General features: G+C 25.1%; 1 protein-coding gene across 1 annotated transcript in view; it reads right to left on the bottom strand.

Annotated features, from left to right (window-relative positions):
* Positions 1–17560, bottom strand: part of LOC126908079 (putative U5 small nuclear ribonucleoprotein 200 kDa helicase) — a 41948-nt gene extending 24388 nt beyond the window's left edge. Inside the window, exons 1-11 of the mRNA XM_050689930.1 lie at positions 17319–17560; positions 17091–17254; positions 14356–14527; positions 13180–13375; positions 9574–9728; positions 9253–9517; positions 8843–9181; positions 7513–7706; positions 7289–7444; positions 6543–6713; positions 5409–5579 (exon numbers count right to left, since the gene is read on the bottom strand). Of these exons, the coding sequence (XP_050545887.1) occupies positions 5409–5579; positions 6543–6713; positions 7289–7444; positions 7513–7706; positions 8843–9181; positions 9253–9517; positions 9574–9728; positions 13180–13375; positions 14356–14527; positions 17091–17254; positions 17319–17363 (2028 nt within the window). The 5' untranslated portion in view covers positions 17364–17560. The remainder of the gene's footprint in view (positions 1–5408; positions 5580–6542; positions 6714–7288; positions 7445–7512; positions 7707–8842; positions 9182–9252; positions 9518–9573; positions 9729–13179; positions 13376–14355; positions 14528–17090; positions 17255–17318) is intronic.
* Between the last annotated feature and the right edge of the window lie 980 nt (positions 17561–18540).

The raw sequence follows: 18540 nt of genomic DNA, 5'->3' as shown, positions 1-18540 counted from the left end.
TTAAGATATAACCGATAGTGTAGATAATTGATTTGACGCTAATTACAGACTGAATTTTATCTTAATAAAAGACGTTAGGTTTATCGATAATATACTTGTATAATAATAATTTTTCGTCTTACAGCTGTGAGATAGTAACACGAGCAAATATTTTGTGTTAAAGTAGTTTTGGGTTAAAAACTTTTTATAATTTTTATAATTTTAAAATATGTCTTATATCACTTGCTGTATTTGTGAAAAAACTCGAGGTGACTTTGTCGAAGTATGCAAAAAGGTTTATTGAGTCTTTTAAAAGCTAGTGAAATGCGTGGAGACAATAAATTTAAAAACATTAGTGGCACGTTAATGGCACATATAGAAAGTAGAAAATTATATACATGTAAATGTTCTATTATAAGTGACTTGAAACAAGCAAGTGCTTCTACTTTTACTGATACGACATTACCACCTACACCTACCAAAAATAAAGTACGATCATCTCAGTCTCTTCAACTTAAAAGTAAGTGTTTATTTTGCTTTGAAATTATACCAGACAATTTCTCGGATATTCAAAAAAAGAAGCCTGTAGAGTGTAGAGAAATTGTGTGTACTGTAACTAGTTTAAACGTAGGCCATTCTATTATTACTCAAGCTAAACAACGAAATGATTTATGGGGCAAAGAGGTTGAAAAGCGTTTAGCTAATGTAATTGATCTCGTAGCAGCTGATGGTAGATATCACAAACATTGTTTTGTTAATTTTTTCAAATTATCATCTAGAGTCAATTTAAAAAGAGGTAGACCGCAAAATGAGGACATTAAAATAGTAATGGAAAAAATATATTCCATATTAGAAAATAGCGAGGAATGTCAATTTTCGATTGAAAATGATATATTGCCTTACATTGATGATGATTATGTGCCCGACGTAAAAACTATTCGTGCAAAATTACTTGAAAAATATGGTAAAAATATTATCTTGAGTTCCGCAAATAAAAAAACCACAACTATATGTTTTCGAGGTACATGTCAAAATATATTGATAAAAAATTGANAAACCACAACTATATGTTTTCGAGGTACATATCAAAATATATTGACAAAAAATTGGTATGAAAATCGAAAGTTTAATAAAGAGGAAGAGAGACAAAGAATTGTAGAGGCCGCGGCAGTAATTATTTTAGAAGACATTCGCTCACAAATATATGACACAAGTTCTTACCCAGCACCAAATGAATTTTTAGAAAATGTTGATTGTGTCATTCCAAAAACATTGAATATATTTTTAAATAAAGTAATACTGAGTAATAAGAAAGGTGATAAAACACAAATATCAAAAAAATGTACTGCCATTGCTCATTCTATAATGTCAGGNTACTGCCATTGCTCATGCTATAATGTCAGCGACAAGACCTCGATCATTTCAATCTACTATTCAAATGGGTGTTGGTATATACCTCCATAGAAAATTTGAATCCAAAAATTTAATAAATATTTTATCTAGTCTAGGACTTTGCTCAACTTACCACGATATTATTAAATTTGAATCGTCTTGTTTAGTTTATCCACAAACTAATATTTTTGAAAACTCTTTCAGCCAATTCGTATTTGACAATGCTGATTTTAACTCATGTACTATCGATGGTTTAAATACTATTCATATAATGGGTGGTATATGCTGTTCTACACCAGCAACATCAGTTATTCCTAATGAACCTATACTCCTAGTTAAAAAACTTCCATCTTCAAATGAAATAAGCAAGTATGGTCAAGTACCCATTTTTTATTATGAAAAACAACTTGAAAGTGGATTAAAAAATGTTAAAATTCGNACCCATTTTTTATTATGAAAAACAAGTTGAAAGTGGATTAAAAAATGTTGAAATTCAAGATCTCAACCAATTGGTTACATTTTTAAAAACTACAAAATACCTACAACCTATTGATGTTTTATGGGCCTGTGGAAAATATATAAAAATTAAAAATTTGAGTGGTTGGAATGGCTATATGGAAAATGTGAGTCAAATTTTGCCTATAGACTATTCACTTTCACAAATAACTTTTTTACCATTTGTAAATTTACCAGCTCATAGTTATGATGCAATTTCAACAGTACTCCATTTTGCAGTAAAAAAATCAAATGAAATCAATCAAAAAACTACATTTGTTACTTTTGATTTACCATTGTATATTAAAGCAAAAGATATAGTTCATACTTATCGTAAAGAACTTTCAAACGTCATTGTTCGACTCGGGGGCTTTCATTTACTGATGTCTTTTATGGGCTGCATTGGGTATCTAATGTCAAATAGTGGACTTCAGGAAATGTTAAATACTATATATGCACCAAATTCTGTAGAAAAACTACTATCTGGTCATGCCTATTCGAGATCTATCCGAGCGCATTCATTAACGCATTTAGCTTTGTCAAAACTTATTTTTGAAAGAATTGATCTAACTGAAGATGAGCGAGTTAAAGTTCAAGAGTACTTTAATAATTACTTTGTGGATCCCACAAGTATGGAAAAAATAAATGAAGACATAACTTTTATTTCTATAACTAATAAATTTATAACCGAAGTTAGTTTAATTAAAAATCTTAGTCCAACAGCTGCGTTATGGATACAATATTTTGAAATGGTTACATTAATGAAAAAGTTTATTCAAGCCAAAAGATTAGGCGACTGGTGTCTACATTTAACTTGTTGTAGAGACATGCTTCCTTATTTTCAAGCATGCGGTCACATTCCATACGCTAAGGCTACTTATATGTATTTACAAGATATGCTTACATTAGAGAATAAAATGAATACTGCAGAATATTCAAAGTTTGTAAATAAAAGTTACTTTACTATTCGTCGCGTAGATAAAACTTGGTCTGGTATATGGACAGATATGACGATTGAACAAACTCTTATGCGGATAATGAAAACAGTTGGTAGTCTAACACATGGTAGAGGATGACGAACAGCGTAATAAATACATGGATTTTGAGTATGCCTGTTTTAAAAAATATATGTGCTAACATTGAAAATTTTGTAAATCTTTCTTCCAGTACAAGCGAACAGCACATCGAACTACGTGAGTCTAGGATATCTCGTGATGATAGTGATGTTGAAAAAATTGTCAAATGGTTTTCATTAAATTATCCATTCCCAAACAACAATTATATTATGTTAATTGCCACCGGAATTTCTGGTAATGATAAAGTAAATTGTCATAAAGCATATGAAATTGGTCTTGTTTTAGTAAATTCAATGGTGGGTAATAACTTCCATGATATAAAACTTAAAAGGTCAAATAAATTTATAACTCTAGCTTCAATAACTTCTAGTATTAAAATTAATAATGAAATAATTAAAGTAAACCCATTACTACTATTTCAACGAATCGCTATTTTAAAAAAAAGTGATGAAGAACTTTTGTCATATCTTCAATTTGAACTCGCACCTTTCCCTTTGGCATTATTTGATGAAAACGGTCTTAGAAAAACAAAAAAATCTGCCTTATATGATATTTTACAGCACATACCTTTAGAAAGTTTATATATTACTAGTGCAAAGTATGTAATTGATGGAGAATTTCTCCTCCATAAAGTTATTTGGCAAATGTATCAAACATTTGAATTAATTTGTGAATCTTATGTTACTTATTTAAAAAAACACTTTGGTACTGATGTAATTGTTGTGTTTGACAGTTATCAGAATAATGTAAAAAGTATAAAAAGTTCAAAGCAACAACGTCGAAGGTTAAATAAAAAATGTGCTGATGTATTTTTTGAAAGCCATATGGTTGTTCCTGTTTTAAAGGACAACTTTTTATCAAATGATAATAATAAAATTAGATTTATTGAAATGCTTAAAACTAAATTAGTATGCAATGAATTTGTTGTTAAAATAGCAAATGATGATTCTGACACATTAATTGTTAACACTGCAATTAATGTGTCTAGTTATCATCCAAAAGTTNTAACACTGCAATTAATGTGTCTAGTTATCATCCTAAAGTTATCGTGGTTGGTGAAGATATTGATTTATTAGTACTTCTCATTGCTTTAACTCCTAGTGAAAATAATATATTTTTTTTAAAAGCAAGCTCCGGTAATGAAGAAAAAAAAATGTTTAGTACTGAATTTATACAAAAAAATAATCCTTTATTGATCAATAAAATACTATTTTATCATGCAATAAGTGGATGTGATACAACGTTAGCCTTATTTCAAAAAGAAAAAAAAATGTGTTCAAATTTTAGAAAAACGAGAGGACATAAATTCAATTATTTCAATTTTTAATAGACCTAATTCATCTCATGATGAAATTGCTCAAAATGGTATTCAGTGCTTCTTATATTTATATGGAGCACCTGAAAATGAAAAATCTTTGAATAAACATCGTTTTAATTTATTCACAAAATTTGCAACGAAAAATAAAACTAATCTTGCTTCACTCCCTCCGACAAAAGATACTGCAAGACAACATTCTTACCGAGTTTATTTACAAGTGCAGTTATGGTTGGGTCGCAAAAAAAAATCCTGAAGAGTGGGGGTGGGTTTTTCAAAATAATATTTTGTCTCTAGTTACAACATTGAAAGCTCCAGCACCCGACCAAATACTTAAAAGCATATCATGCAATTGTGCCTAAGGTTGTGGTAAAAATTGTGGCTGCCGAAAAACTGGACTTATATGTTCTATTATATGTGGACATTGCAAAGGTCAAAGGTGTACAAATTCAGTAGAAATAGAGATTGAAGATGAAGAAGATTGTACTTTTGTTGAAGATTTATTCGATCAAAATTTGGAGAAGGACAATGAATAACAAATATAAAAAAAATTGAAAATTTTAGTACTCTTATCATTGTGTCTGTTATAAGAATAATATGATAAAAAGTGATCGTAAAATGGAAAAACATTGAAAATAAATTTTAGTACTTATATTAAATGTAATGTAACTCGAAAAATATTTGTTTAAATAAAAAAATATAAGACACCTTTTTCGTTTAAAATTGTCTTTTAAACAACTTTTATACAAAACTTTTTTTTGTAAGTTAAATATTTTTTGAGAAAATTAAAAAAGCTTATATTTTTGAACTTTTGCGAGGCTGTAAAAAAAAAGCTCAAGTCCAATCGATTAGGACTTTTAGTATGTCATTATACATATCTTAATTCAACTTAAAAAAAAAAAAAATTTTGGTTGGGTTTTAACCCAACCAGAAACAGAAATTTTTTCTGTCATTTTTCCTTCATTGACTGGCCTAATGTAATTAGCGATTAGTATGTAATTTTTTTTGGAAACTTATGAATTTGAAAGAAAAATTTTAAGTATATATTTTTTTACAAAACAGTTAGATAGTATAACTTTTGAGAGTGAACTTAAAGTAAAAACATTTTTAAAAATTACAAAATTTATGAAATAATAAGTTTTTTTACTTACAGTATCAGACTTAACTCTAAGAAGAGTAGCTACATCCTGATAATTAGGTAATGTTGCACTTAAACCAACCAACCTTACATCTTCTTGAATCGTTTCAATATTTCTAATTGTTCTAGCAACTAAAGCTTCAAGTACAGGTCCACGTTCATCATGTAACAAATGAATTTCATCCTAAATAATGATTTAATTAATTATATTTCTATTAAAATACTATTTCAACCAATATAAATATTATAATATTAGCATATGACATAAAAAATAAAATAATAATAATAAATAAATAAATAAACAAAAAAACATATAAAGACAAAGGTAAATAATAGATATGTAAACAATATGTAATTAAATAAATGTGGAAAAAAAAATAATAAACAAATTGGGTAAATACAGAAAATTTTTTGGTAACTAAAATGATAACTTCATTTATTAGTCGGACATACAATTTGGATAACCATTCAATCTCATCACTTTCAACCAATGATTTAGATTGAATAGTAAAACATATCACATTTCTACCTTTCTAAGACAAAAGGCAGCAAGTCTGTCAAAATAGTAGATTTGAAAAAAACAACTTCCTCTGGATTATCTTGTTATATTTGTTGATCATTAAATAATAAATAATACCAAATATTGTCTAATACTAAGCAAAATTGCAATATGATGTAAGTTATTGTTGTAATGCTTAGTATATGACTGATATTGATATTTTGTTTAGTATCAATATATATAAAAATATGTGTATTAAAATTGTGTTTATCATAGAATCTATAGTATTTACAATATTTTTGCAACAAAGTATAAAAATGTACATAAAAATTATGAATATTTTGATTTAAAAATTATTTTTTAATTTTTGGCACATGCTTCTTTTTGGCTTAGAAGGCAGTACAAATGTAATTACAAATACTTATGGCAGATTTACTTCAAATTATAAAAGGACAAGGAAAAACAAAGATTGTCAAAAAGTCATTTATTAAGCTATGCAGATAATATGTAACATTCATATTCAAGGAGTACCCAAGAAATTATTTTTGAACTGATATCACCCCCTATTTGCTTATAGCAATATGTTATAATGATAATATTTTAATATATTATATTAGATATTTATAGTATTATACAAAAATATCTTACAATAATAATAAGTCTAACTAGTGATACAAATGTTTTTTCTCCTCCTTTTCTTGTTATAATATCCCATTTTTCTGGAGTACATACAATAATTTGTGTTGCCTGTATTTGCTCACGAGTTAATTGATGATCTCCAGTCAATTCAGAAACAGTTAAGTTGTAGCTACTCAGTCTCTATTAACATAAAGTATAATATTAACATTAATATATTATATTAACAGAAATGCATAAATATATTCAATTCTAAATCTTTTTAAAATAAGTAATAAACTCATAAGAAATAATTTCAAGTTTTATTAAAAAGATACCTTCTAAAAGAGAAAGAAAAATGTTGACCAACAAATATATTAGAAGTACTTTTAAAAAACATAATTAATTAAAAATTAAAATATAGTTATAAATTTAAAGCTCAATTGATAATATAAGACTTTTTAAAAGAAAGCTACTAGACTTAAAGAACAAATTTTATTATTAAATTCTCTATTGCATAATATAAACATAAAACAATAGCAATACTTTACTTACCAAATTAAAAAATAATAAAATAAAAAAATTCTATTGAATTTACAATTTTCTAATCAAATTACTGTACATTAAGAAAGATTCTTATTTAAAGTGAAAAAATAAAATTTTGAAATTAAGATTAAAATAATTAATAATTTATTTATTACTTGCTCATTTTTTATAGTTGCTTAATATTTAATAAATTAAACTTAAATAAATCCAATTGTTTTTTTATATACACATACCTTTCCAAAACTTCCAACCATTTCTTGTACAAGAGATCTCATTGGAGCAATATAAATTATTTTAAACTCGTCTGCATTTATAGTCCCATCACTATTTATATGTTTTCCAATTTCTCTAAGCATACACAATAATGCAACATTTGTTTTTCCAGCACCCTAATATTTAATTATTAATAAATATGAAATTTGAAATTAATGTTATGGTGTAATTTTTTAATAATTACTGTAGGAGCACAAATCAATAAATTTTCATCAGAATCTAGTGTACTATTATACAACCTCGATTGAATTCTATTGAGGGTTTTAAAATCTTCAAAAGCAGGTTGAACATATTTAGGTAGCTTTTCTATTGCTACTAAAATTTCATTATCATTAAAGGGTTTTGGCTTCAATGCTGGAACATGTACTTCTTCATATCCTAAAATATTAATTGTAAAACATTTTTTATGTATTGTAGAAAAATCACTAAACACTTGAATTTTAATTGTTCATAAAAAATATATTTGATGACTACTTGAAGATTGCACTATTAGTAATAAAATAATCTATTCATATTTAAAATTAAATAGTTTTAACATTCAATATTAACACTATCAGTATATTATTAATATTGATTATTTTTAATTGAAAGTGAAACCAAGAACACTACTAATTATTTTTAGGATTATAAAATTTCTGAAAATTTAATATTACAGAAAAATTGGGCATTTTTATTTAAGAACTTTTAATTTTATATTTTCTTTATTTAATCATCTCTAAATGGAATTTTAAATAATTGTAAATATCTTTCAAACATATATATATATTAGACATTTCTCAGCCTCTTTACTTAGATATAAAAATTACAATAAATTAAAAAAAAATCATAACTTGTACCTCACTAACAATTTATTATTCAGATGTGTTTTAATTAAAATGGTAATAACTTCTGAAATACTAATTCAAAATTTGGATCAAATATTTTGTAAATTAGTTAAATTAATTTTTTAAATTGTCTATTTTATAAACTAGTTATATTTGTATGTAGCTATTAAAAAATTATAGTTGACACCCTTATAGGATACAAAAGAAAATACTAAAAAGCCAAACATATATTTTCAATGTCACAAATTATTTTGTAAGTAATTGAGTAGATTAAAGTTGGACCAATCATTTGTAATATAAAAACTACATAATAACTTTATATAGTTGTATTTTCTATTTCATAAAATATAAGACAAAGAATAAGAAAATAAGAATAAATAATGTTATTATGTAGTTTTTATATTACAGATGATTGGTCTATCCCAACCTACTTGATTACTTACAAAATAAATGTGACATTTAAAGTATTTGTTTGGCTTTTTAGTATTTAAAAAAGTAATATCCTTGTTTAAAATGCTTCTTCTATTAAATAACAATAAATATATAAAACTATCAGGATAAAGCTAGAATACTCATACATTTAAAATCTATACTTAAACAAAAATTTTGGGTTAAAGGCCACAATCTAAATATAATATTAAGAAATTATAATTTCTTAACTAAGTTCAATAAATTGACTTATTAGATTACCTTTACGCTGTTTTCTAAATGATCCATCTGGAAGTTGACATCTTTTATTAGACATAAAATGAGATCCTTGTGAAAATACTAAATCATCTAAATCTAGAACTTTTCTATTTCCTGCTACTTGTTTTCTGCAATCACTAATATTTACATTATCATCTTCCTCATTAACAATCTTTCTTTTTTTATTGTCTATGCCAACATTACTATCCTTAACATCATCGACCTCTTTAGTATCCATTTGACGTAATATACGTGAAAGGAATGGATCAGATTCCATTTTTTTACGTAATGATTGTCTTTCAGATTCACTTTGAGAGGACGCCAAAAGAGTACAAAATAAAACTATAAAAATTAAATTTGTATATAAATGTATTTTATAGGAAAAATTTGAAGGAAAAAGTATTATTTCTTACTCATTAACCGATTTTTTTTCAATATTTTGATAAAATCAAAACATTCATAACCTAGTAAAAGAACTAATTGATTTTCACAATCACGGTCATCACCAGCATTCTTAAGAACAGCTAAAACTTCAGCTGCTTTAGCTTGAGAGGCCATAGCATCACTGTAGTATTTAGACAAACTTCTTTGCAGCCAGTAAGCATCTATATCCAAAGCATGTAAACTTTTCTCTTTTTTAATTTGTTCAACAGGTTTCTTAACTGTACGTTTATCCAACTACAATACAAATAATTTTTAAAAAACATTGAAGTACGAAATTTATTTTAATTTACATTTTCTGCATGAATTGTAGCATCCAATTTTGACTCTTCGCCTTCATCTTCATGATCATCCCCTTCTCTTATTTCTCCATACACATCTTCATCGTCCTCTTCTTCACTTTCTTCAAATTGAACATTTATTCCATATGTTTCATCAATATTGTCTTCTATTAGAAAATACAAAATAAAATATATTCAACACTAAATTAAAATTAAATTAACTTTAACAAATAAGGTAATCCATTGACCATTACATACTCATTTACATAAAAATAATATTTGATCAGTCCATTGTGAAATGACTAACATTTATTGCACTTCCAAAAGACATGAAATTAATATAAAACAAAAAGATTTATGATTTTGTACCTTCGGAATCACTTAACTTATTTTCCAGAATTCAAATAAACTATAATTTTTTAGAGCTTCATCCATATATTTGACACAAAAATATAAATTATTTAGATGGCAAAAATATTTTATCAAACTTCTTATTAATTAACTATTTTACTGAAATATATTTTATTTAAAAATAAGTTGAAAAAGTTCTACTTTCTATACACATTTATAAGTTTTGAACCACCCCTCTATAAAAGGAAATGGTCCGATTAAAAAATAAAGTATATTGAATGAGACTTATATAAATAGTATTTATCATAAAAAACTTTTGATGATCAAAAGTTAGTATTATAAAGTTAAAAATATAAAAAATTTGTTTAACAAAAATAGTATTTTTTCTATTAACTTTGATGTTTGTTTTCACCATGTAAACAAAATAAAGTTCAAAATTTTTTTTCCATAATTAAATATATTACATTAGCATTAATTTGATTAATAAAAGTGTCAGACTTTCTGGAACACTTTCAAAAGTTAAGTTTAAAAAGTTGTCATTTTAAATCCCCCCCTGTGGGCTGGTAAAGGGATAAATTTATAAAAAAAATATACCAAATGATAGGTAAAGACATCAAGCATCTATAAAATTCAACGGGCATTTTCTGATAGATAAAAAGGTAACAGGACAAATTTTAGCTTCGATGCGAAGTTGAGAAGGTATAAATTTAACTATGATGCGTTTTTTCTTTAGTGATTTTAATCACTATCAGATATCATAATACTTGACCCAACTATGCCACATCATCACTGTGCCGTGACCCCCATGTGCTGGGTTTTTTATTTAGCTTCGTTGCAAAGCTGAGTAGGTATAAATTTTACTNTTTTTTTTTTTTTTGGTTTTTTTTTTTTTTTTTTTTTTTTTTTTTTTTTTTTTTTTTTTTTTTTTTTGTGTCTGTATAAGCTCAATCTCAGCTCTCACTGAACCGATTTTGATGAAACCTGAGAAAAAGTGGTAACAGACACAAAAAAATAAAAAAAAAACACATCATAGTAAAACCAACACCATCTCAGCTTCGCATCGAAGCTAAAAGTAGAAAAATAATTGTTCACTAGTTTAAAGAACTTTTTTTATGAATAAAACATAAATTAAAATACATGATATTCTTGAAAATATTAATAAATGATGATTGATCATAAGAGACCAAATAATAAAGAAATATACCTAATACATATATATATATATATATATATAAATAACCCAACCCAACCAAACCTTATCTTAAATTTTCACAAAATATCTATTTTAATGTATATAATTAAGTTAAAAAAGGGTTTTTGTTGAAGTTTTGAAGATGAACTTTTTTTGATCCACCCTAATATTCACTTTCTGTATTAAAGTGCTTATAAATCAATAATTGTTTTTAAATTCTATTGACCTATCAAAATTTTTTGTAAAAAAGGTTTAAAAATGGTTATTTTGAAATTTCAGAAAAAAGCACATTTATATATAACCCTTAAACAGTCAAGTGGGGGTATAGCATACCCCTACATAAATAAAAATGGATGTATTATATTACAAAAAAGGTGTACATAGATATAAATTTAGAAGATAGTTTTTATAGTAACATTGAATCGATTTTCATAAATAAATACCTTCGATAAAAAAAAATATATGACTTAAAATATTCATCAAAATTGAAATAAGTCATATTTACCCCCACGCTACTTGTAATGTTATAATTTTTTTTTTGGTCTTGTATTTTTTTCAAAATATTGTTTTACCGTAAATGCAATGTTATAATCGATATAATATTGTGGAATTGGAATTATGTGGATCTGGCACAGACTGTGCAATTAAGTTTTAAAAATAAAATCTATTGAGAATTTCCACTACTCGATAATACGGAACAAATAAGAACAAAACATGTAACAAATACATCGCGTCGCAATGTGGACACATTGATTATCGGTAATCGATGTGCTACTACAAACGAATAATTGTATATACTTGTATCATAATAATTAAATGTATTGTAATATTAATAATAAAAAAATTCAATTGAGAAAAATGATTATATAAATGTAAATAAACATAAAACTAATAAATATAAGCCATGTTTGAGCTCAAAGAAATACAAGAAAAATTAATTAAAATACATTTTGCAATAGTAAAAGCTTTTGTTTACAGTCTTAAAAATAAGATTTTGCAGTTAAAATTATTTTTTTACAAGCCAAAATTTTTAAATGAAATTTTGAAAATTAAGTTTTTTTTTTTCATAATATAATTTATTAGTAATGAACATAATTTTGTAATTTATTTATTTTTTAATTTTATCCATATTTATATATCATAAGGTAACAAATAATGCCTTTGAATTAAAAAAAAAGAACTTTTTTTATACTTTTTTAGAAATGAAGTCTGATAGATCCCCACGCAACTATGAATGTTAAAAATAGGCACGCGCCTGCTAAAGGGTTAAAATACACCATATTTATCTTAACCGTGTTATTGTATTTCTATTTACCTGTAGCGTTTATTAATTAACAACATGATAATATTAGTCTTTTAAAAATAAATACATTTCTTTGTTCATCCCTAAACTTTAAACGCATTTAATTTGTTAAAAATAAAATCTTATTATTAGAAATAAATAATAAAATTAAGTACTTATTGAATGTGATATGATATTATATAATGTATAATGTGTATAGATGAAGTAAGAGATTGTGTCCAGTGGAAGTTTAAGATAAGAGTGGCTAACCCAAAGTAGTAGAAATAAAGGCGAGAACAAAGAAAAAGGAGAGATAAATAATAAAATTATAATTTTAACAAAATTCAAAACTAAAAATTATTCTAAAAAAAAGTAACACAAAATATTTGCTAGATAAAAAGTTATTAGAAAAACATCTAAACATCTTGGACCACTCTATATATATTAAGTGTTTTAATTTAAAATATAATATTTTTTTTGCGTATTAATTACAGTTGAGGCTATGACATTGAAAAGATATTAAGTTCAAAATATAACTTTTTCATGGAAAATATGGGGAATATATATCCTAATAATCTGATGAAAAAAATTAATCAAATTTATTTATAGAATAAAAATTGTGTTGAATACAAAAAGATGCTTGTCATTAATCTTTGTAATTCAAATTAACTATTTTTTCCTTCTCCTATAAAATTAGGTTTTCGTAACTTAGTACCTATCTCATGTCGGCATCTCAATTATAAAAACATTTAATAACCATACTCAAATAATATTATGAACATATTTAGTTTACCAGTATTAACACCTCCTTTTTCATCAGTTCCAAAATCAGTAATTTTTTTCCCAAGATTTACTAAAAGAGCAAATCTTTCATCGGCCAATGATCCGAGTAAACCTTCAGTATCTAATTTTTTTTCTTTGTCTTTTAAACGGTCATTTTTTAGTACTGCTAAAACTTCATCAGCCGCTCCACAAAGTATGTCTCGAGGCTAAATAAAAAACATTTTTAATAAAATTAACTACTTAATAAAGTACATGAAATCAAAAAATTCATAAAATCCAATAAAAAATAACCATTTGGATCAAATGGTTATTTTTTGTTAAACAGCTTCATTTGGTTCACAAAAAATGTGTCAAGTGGAAGTTTAGGATAAGCGTGGTTGATACCAAGTAGTTGGGATAAAGGTGAGAAAAAGAAGATTTTGAAAGTAAGGTTATAAATTTTAGTTCTATTTTATCTTCCTGAATAACTAAAGTTTAATTAATCTACTCACAAAAAACTCTTTCAAAGAAGTCTAATAAAAATCTTTTAATAAAATTTAGAAGAGTCAACCACAGCAGAGCCATGAAAAGTAATACATCTGACAAAATGAAATTTAATGATGATTTTTCTAATAATTTTTTACAAAAATGTTGAAGAATTAATAAATAGTTATTTCTGAAATATAATACTTCCTTATATGTCTTTTTAATATTTTAAAGTTCCTAATGAGTCAAGTAATCAATATCTAAGTTTTTAGTTAGAATATAAGATTTATGAAGTAATATGTTGAGAATTCAATACTTCTTTTTAATGAAACACTGCATGATACTTTAATAGCCTAATATACATGACAAATATTTATACAAATAAACAATATAATATATCTAAATCAGAAATATTAATTTCATTATTAACTATAAACACATAGATCCAGACAAAATTCTTCCATCCCTTCTTTACCACTGCAGATTTATACTCATAGCACCTTTATACATATTATTCAATCAATCTTTAAAACAAGAAAGCTTCCCACATATCTGGTAGGTAAGTTACATTACCTGCATAAGTTAATCTCAGTACTAAGTATTTATAATTTATATATTAATTTATATCAGTTTCATCTAAAGAATAAATAATCATTTGTAAATTTTGCTAATCTAATAAAATGTGCAGTTCTAAACTTAAACTTAAGTATAAAGATAATACCTGATCTCCAAGAGCTTCTTGAATAAAACTTAGAAGAACTTCATAAGTTTGTCTTGTTTCCTGAGTCTTAGGTCTATACATTATTCCAACCATATCATCAACTCCATCTGATAAAAGAGTAGTACCTTTCATCCGAGCAAAGTCATATTGTGCTTCATCACGTTTTTGTCTCCTATTTTATCATTCAAAAAACTAATTACAAATAAAATTCTATATCAATGAAAAATAAAGTTCTTTCATAATATTTAATAAAAATTAAATAACTTTTATCATATTATAAATATTCAATATTTTATGAACATGCAAAATTAATATACCTAATTAATTTATGCTAATAAAAAAAAAAAAAAAATTAGTTAGTTATTTAACATAGAATATTATAAGAATAAAAATACACTTTATTTTAATGAATCTAATTTATTAAAAATGTTGAATCAGACAAGTTTTTTTTGTAAAAGGGGGAAATATTTGAAATATGTTTTATAGCTATACTTCATTTTAATATCCTATATCAAAAAAATTCAAATTTACAAATAAAATAAAATTAGACAAAAACATTTCAATCCAATATTTAAAAGATGATAAATTTAAGTTAATACTTAGTTTTAACTAATTTAATATTAATCAAATAAATAAAAAAAAATTTAAATATAGTAATTAAAAAACATTTTTCGATATTCTATTTAAGAACTAAAAATATTGGATATTTTAAAAATATTTACTGATGCTGCATTTGACTTCGATACATAGTTATACAACAGGGATTTTTTAAGTATTTGTGTCCAATTGGACTTCCAGTAATGAAACAATTCACCCACAGGGGTCCTATGTTTAGTTAATCCAAAAAGTCATATTTTAATTATTTATTACAGATTTTATGTTTTTTTTAAGATATTATTATTATTATTATTATTATAAATCTTTCTGTCAATCTAAATCTGGTTACCAATTCCAAACTTAAGTTATCATAATCTAATATAATAATAAAAAATTGGGTAATTTTATTTTGGAAACAAAAAACGCAAATTGATATGAATTTATATAGATGCAAAGTATTACTATATTTTATAATATTATTCAAAACAATTGTATCTATCAACTTTATGCATTAATTTATCTTCCACTAGCCTAGATTTTCTGTTACTAATATTATAGGTCATTCCATGTGAAATCACCTAATGTGTGTGCTAGTATAGTTCAGAAATTTATATCATAGACTTCTTAAAGGCCATTGACAACAAAAATATTTTTTTTTTTTATTTTATTGTTTTTTTTACCAGATAGCGCATTTTTTATAATTAAAAACATGAAAAAACAGCCTATGTTCTAGAGCCTATAACTTCACATGCAAATAAGCTATCACTGTGGAACTAGCACTGTTTTACTCATATTAAATAGTACTTCAATTTCATTCTTAAGTTTATAAATTTTGAATTTTTTTGAACATCGAAATTTTTATTTAAATTTTTTTAATTTTGCAGTATTTTAATAGCAAAATTTGAAGGTCAAAAAATTTTTTAATTAAAATTTTTTTTTCTTTTCAGAAACTTTTAGTAGTGTTATTTTAAACCATATTATATTTGAATAGATTTATAATTTTTTTTGTATCGTTTTACGGTCTTGAACAAGCAAGGTTTGCTGAAAATAGCCAACTTTATTATCTCATTACACAAAAGTGACTAAACGAATTTTTTTCAAATTTACGTAGTACTTTCCTTTAGGCAATTAAAACATCTGGTGAAAATTTTATGATGGAGAAATAATTTTAACGCTACTTATAGAATTTACAAAATTTACAAGTTGCGTATTATGGAGAATCCACAAACTACGTAATTTTCAACACTCAAATTTTATTTCTTGTATTTATTCTGCGTTCTGTAGTAGATTACGTTATTGGGACTCATAAAAATTCCTAGGAGCAATGACTAAGTTTGGAAAAGCTCCATTACTTTTCTTCATAAAGTTAATTACATCAATAGATATTGTTGATTTTTCGACTACGTTTTGATAAATTAAGAATTTTTCAAATAAATATACGCACAACTATCTTATTCATCTTAAGATTGAAGATGTAATACCAAGTCCATATATTTATATATAATTAAATATTTATTAGAAATATCTGGCTATATAATAAAGGGTTTTTAAAAAAATATATCTTATTTAAATCTAAATAATACATTAATACTAGTGTTCAGTTTTGAAGATATTTGTTAATAGATTTTTAACATGAAAATAACTAAATAAAATAAAATAATTTTATTGTTTTTACAACTTGATGGGGTTTTAACATATAAATGATAATAGTATTTTATTATTTAGTGTCTTAAATAGGCTTCCTTTTAAGGTTATAGTACTTCATTGAGATTAAATCTAATATTATTTAAAACAGATGTGTTATTTATATTGAACACTATGTTCAATTAATTCATAAAACCTATGAAAATATAAAAAAAACAATAACTGATGATTAATATATGGATTATACTCACTACAACTTGATGATTTTAAGAAATTTTTATTGAGAAAAGTTTAAAAAAATTCTGGTTTAACTATTATGCCACAATAATATCAAAAAATATTGTTTTAATCATGCACATTTTATACAATAAATTATAGAGATTATTTTATCGTTTCTTAAGGTTCTTAACAATAATTCATATATGAATAACAAAACATTAAAATCTTTAAACTAAAATGAGGTGATCTAATAAATAAATGTTTAAATTATTTACTTGGCCTTTCTTTCTTCAGCTTTAACTGGTTTAGTTCTTTGAAATCTATCGCCCATCTTGGTACCATCCAATTTTCCAACAAGTGAACATACCTCTCCGGTAGCTTCATCTCTATTACGTCTATCAATAAGGCGTACATCAGCTTGTAAAACTAAATTAGAATTCTAAACATTTAGATTGAATTATTTTTCATACAGATCACAGAAGATTGGATAAATTATAATTTACCGCTTTATATTCGTACTGAAGCTGACGAGCCGCTGCGTCAGCCATGATTTATATTATAAAGAAAAATAATTTAATTGAAATAAGTTTAAAATAAAATATAATAAAAAATGTTCATGCCATCACATGTTACATGAAATTTGTAATAAGTTTAAGTACTCTATAGACGACAAAATATCTAAAAAAAAACGTATAATAACGTTTTCAAAAACACACTACTATGGCCACAACGTTCTAAACAAGATATAATAACTATTGGATTTGTAAAATCCGCTTAATTTGTGTACATCTCTTATCAAAATCTACCAGTATAGGCAACTACTATTTCAATATATTGTAAGAATAGTCAAACTGATAAGATTCTAAAATTTAGAAAGAAAACTCTTAAAATATAAAAACAGATAAAAAAAATCTATTATGTCATTGAATCAATGGCATTGATTCAAATCAAATTTCAAAATGAGTCAGTTTAGAGAGGTGATTAATATTAAGGCAGTTAAATATCTATTATAATTTTAGTCATATCAACCATAACAGCACTAACAAAATGTTAACAAGTGCTGTTAAAAACAAATAATAAACATTAACAAACATTTATTTATAAAATCTGTAAAACATTTAAGATACTACTTCTCGAGTAGCAATTCGAGTTCATACCGGGTTCATTTAATATAGTAACAACGGCGCTGAACTCAGTTCAAAACCCTTTCACAGCACAGTTCAATATAAGATTTGAATATGGGGTGTGTAGCAGTGGTAACACTGCTATTATAATGTTCGTAGTGTGATAATAATATAAACTGTTGTCGTTTTAATAGAGATGGGATTTTTGACTCACTGATATGAATCAGTTCATTTGAATCAGTTCACTCTAATGAGTTGACTTAGTGAGTCAACTCCAAATCCCAACTCCCAAATCGTCGAATCTTTTAAGGCGCGATTCTGACTCGTGAGTTGTAGAAGTTTGTGGAACGCGAATTACAACTCGCAACTCGCAAGGCATTCTCGTAGAGTTCTTTCTAAATGTGCCTTAATAGTTATCTTAGCTAGATTAATATCAAATATGAAATATCAATGAATTATTGTTTTACACAAATGTGAATAATAATTCATTTTACTCATTGTAAATAATTATTATTTATTAACTACTATTGTAAAATGAAATGTAATATTGCTATCAATAATTTTTTATTCATTATTTGTTTATATATATATATATATTGGA

The sequence above is a fragment of the Daktulosphaira vitifoliae genome, unplaced genomic scaffold (genome assembly GCF_025091365.1).
Source record: "Daktulosphaira vitifoliae isolate Bord-2020 unplaced genomic scaffold, ASM2509136v1 Scaffold_5, whole genome shotgun sequence".
In the NCBI taxonomy this organism is placed as follows: domain Eukaryota; kingdom Metazoa; phylum Arthropoda; class Insecta; order Hemiptera; family Phylloxeridae; genus Daktulosphaira; species Daktulosphaira vitifoliae.
This window is presented reverse-complemented; position numbering and strand designations above follow the sequence as displayed.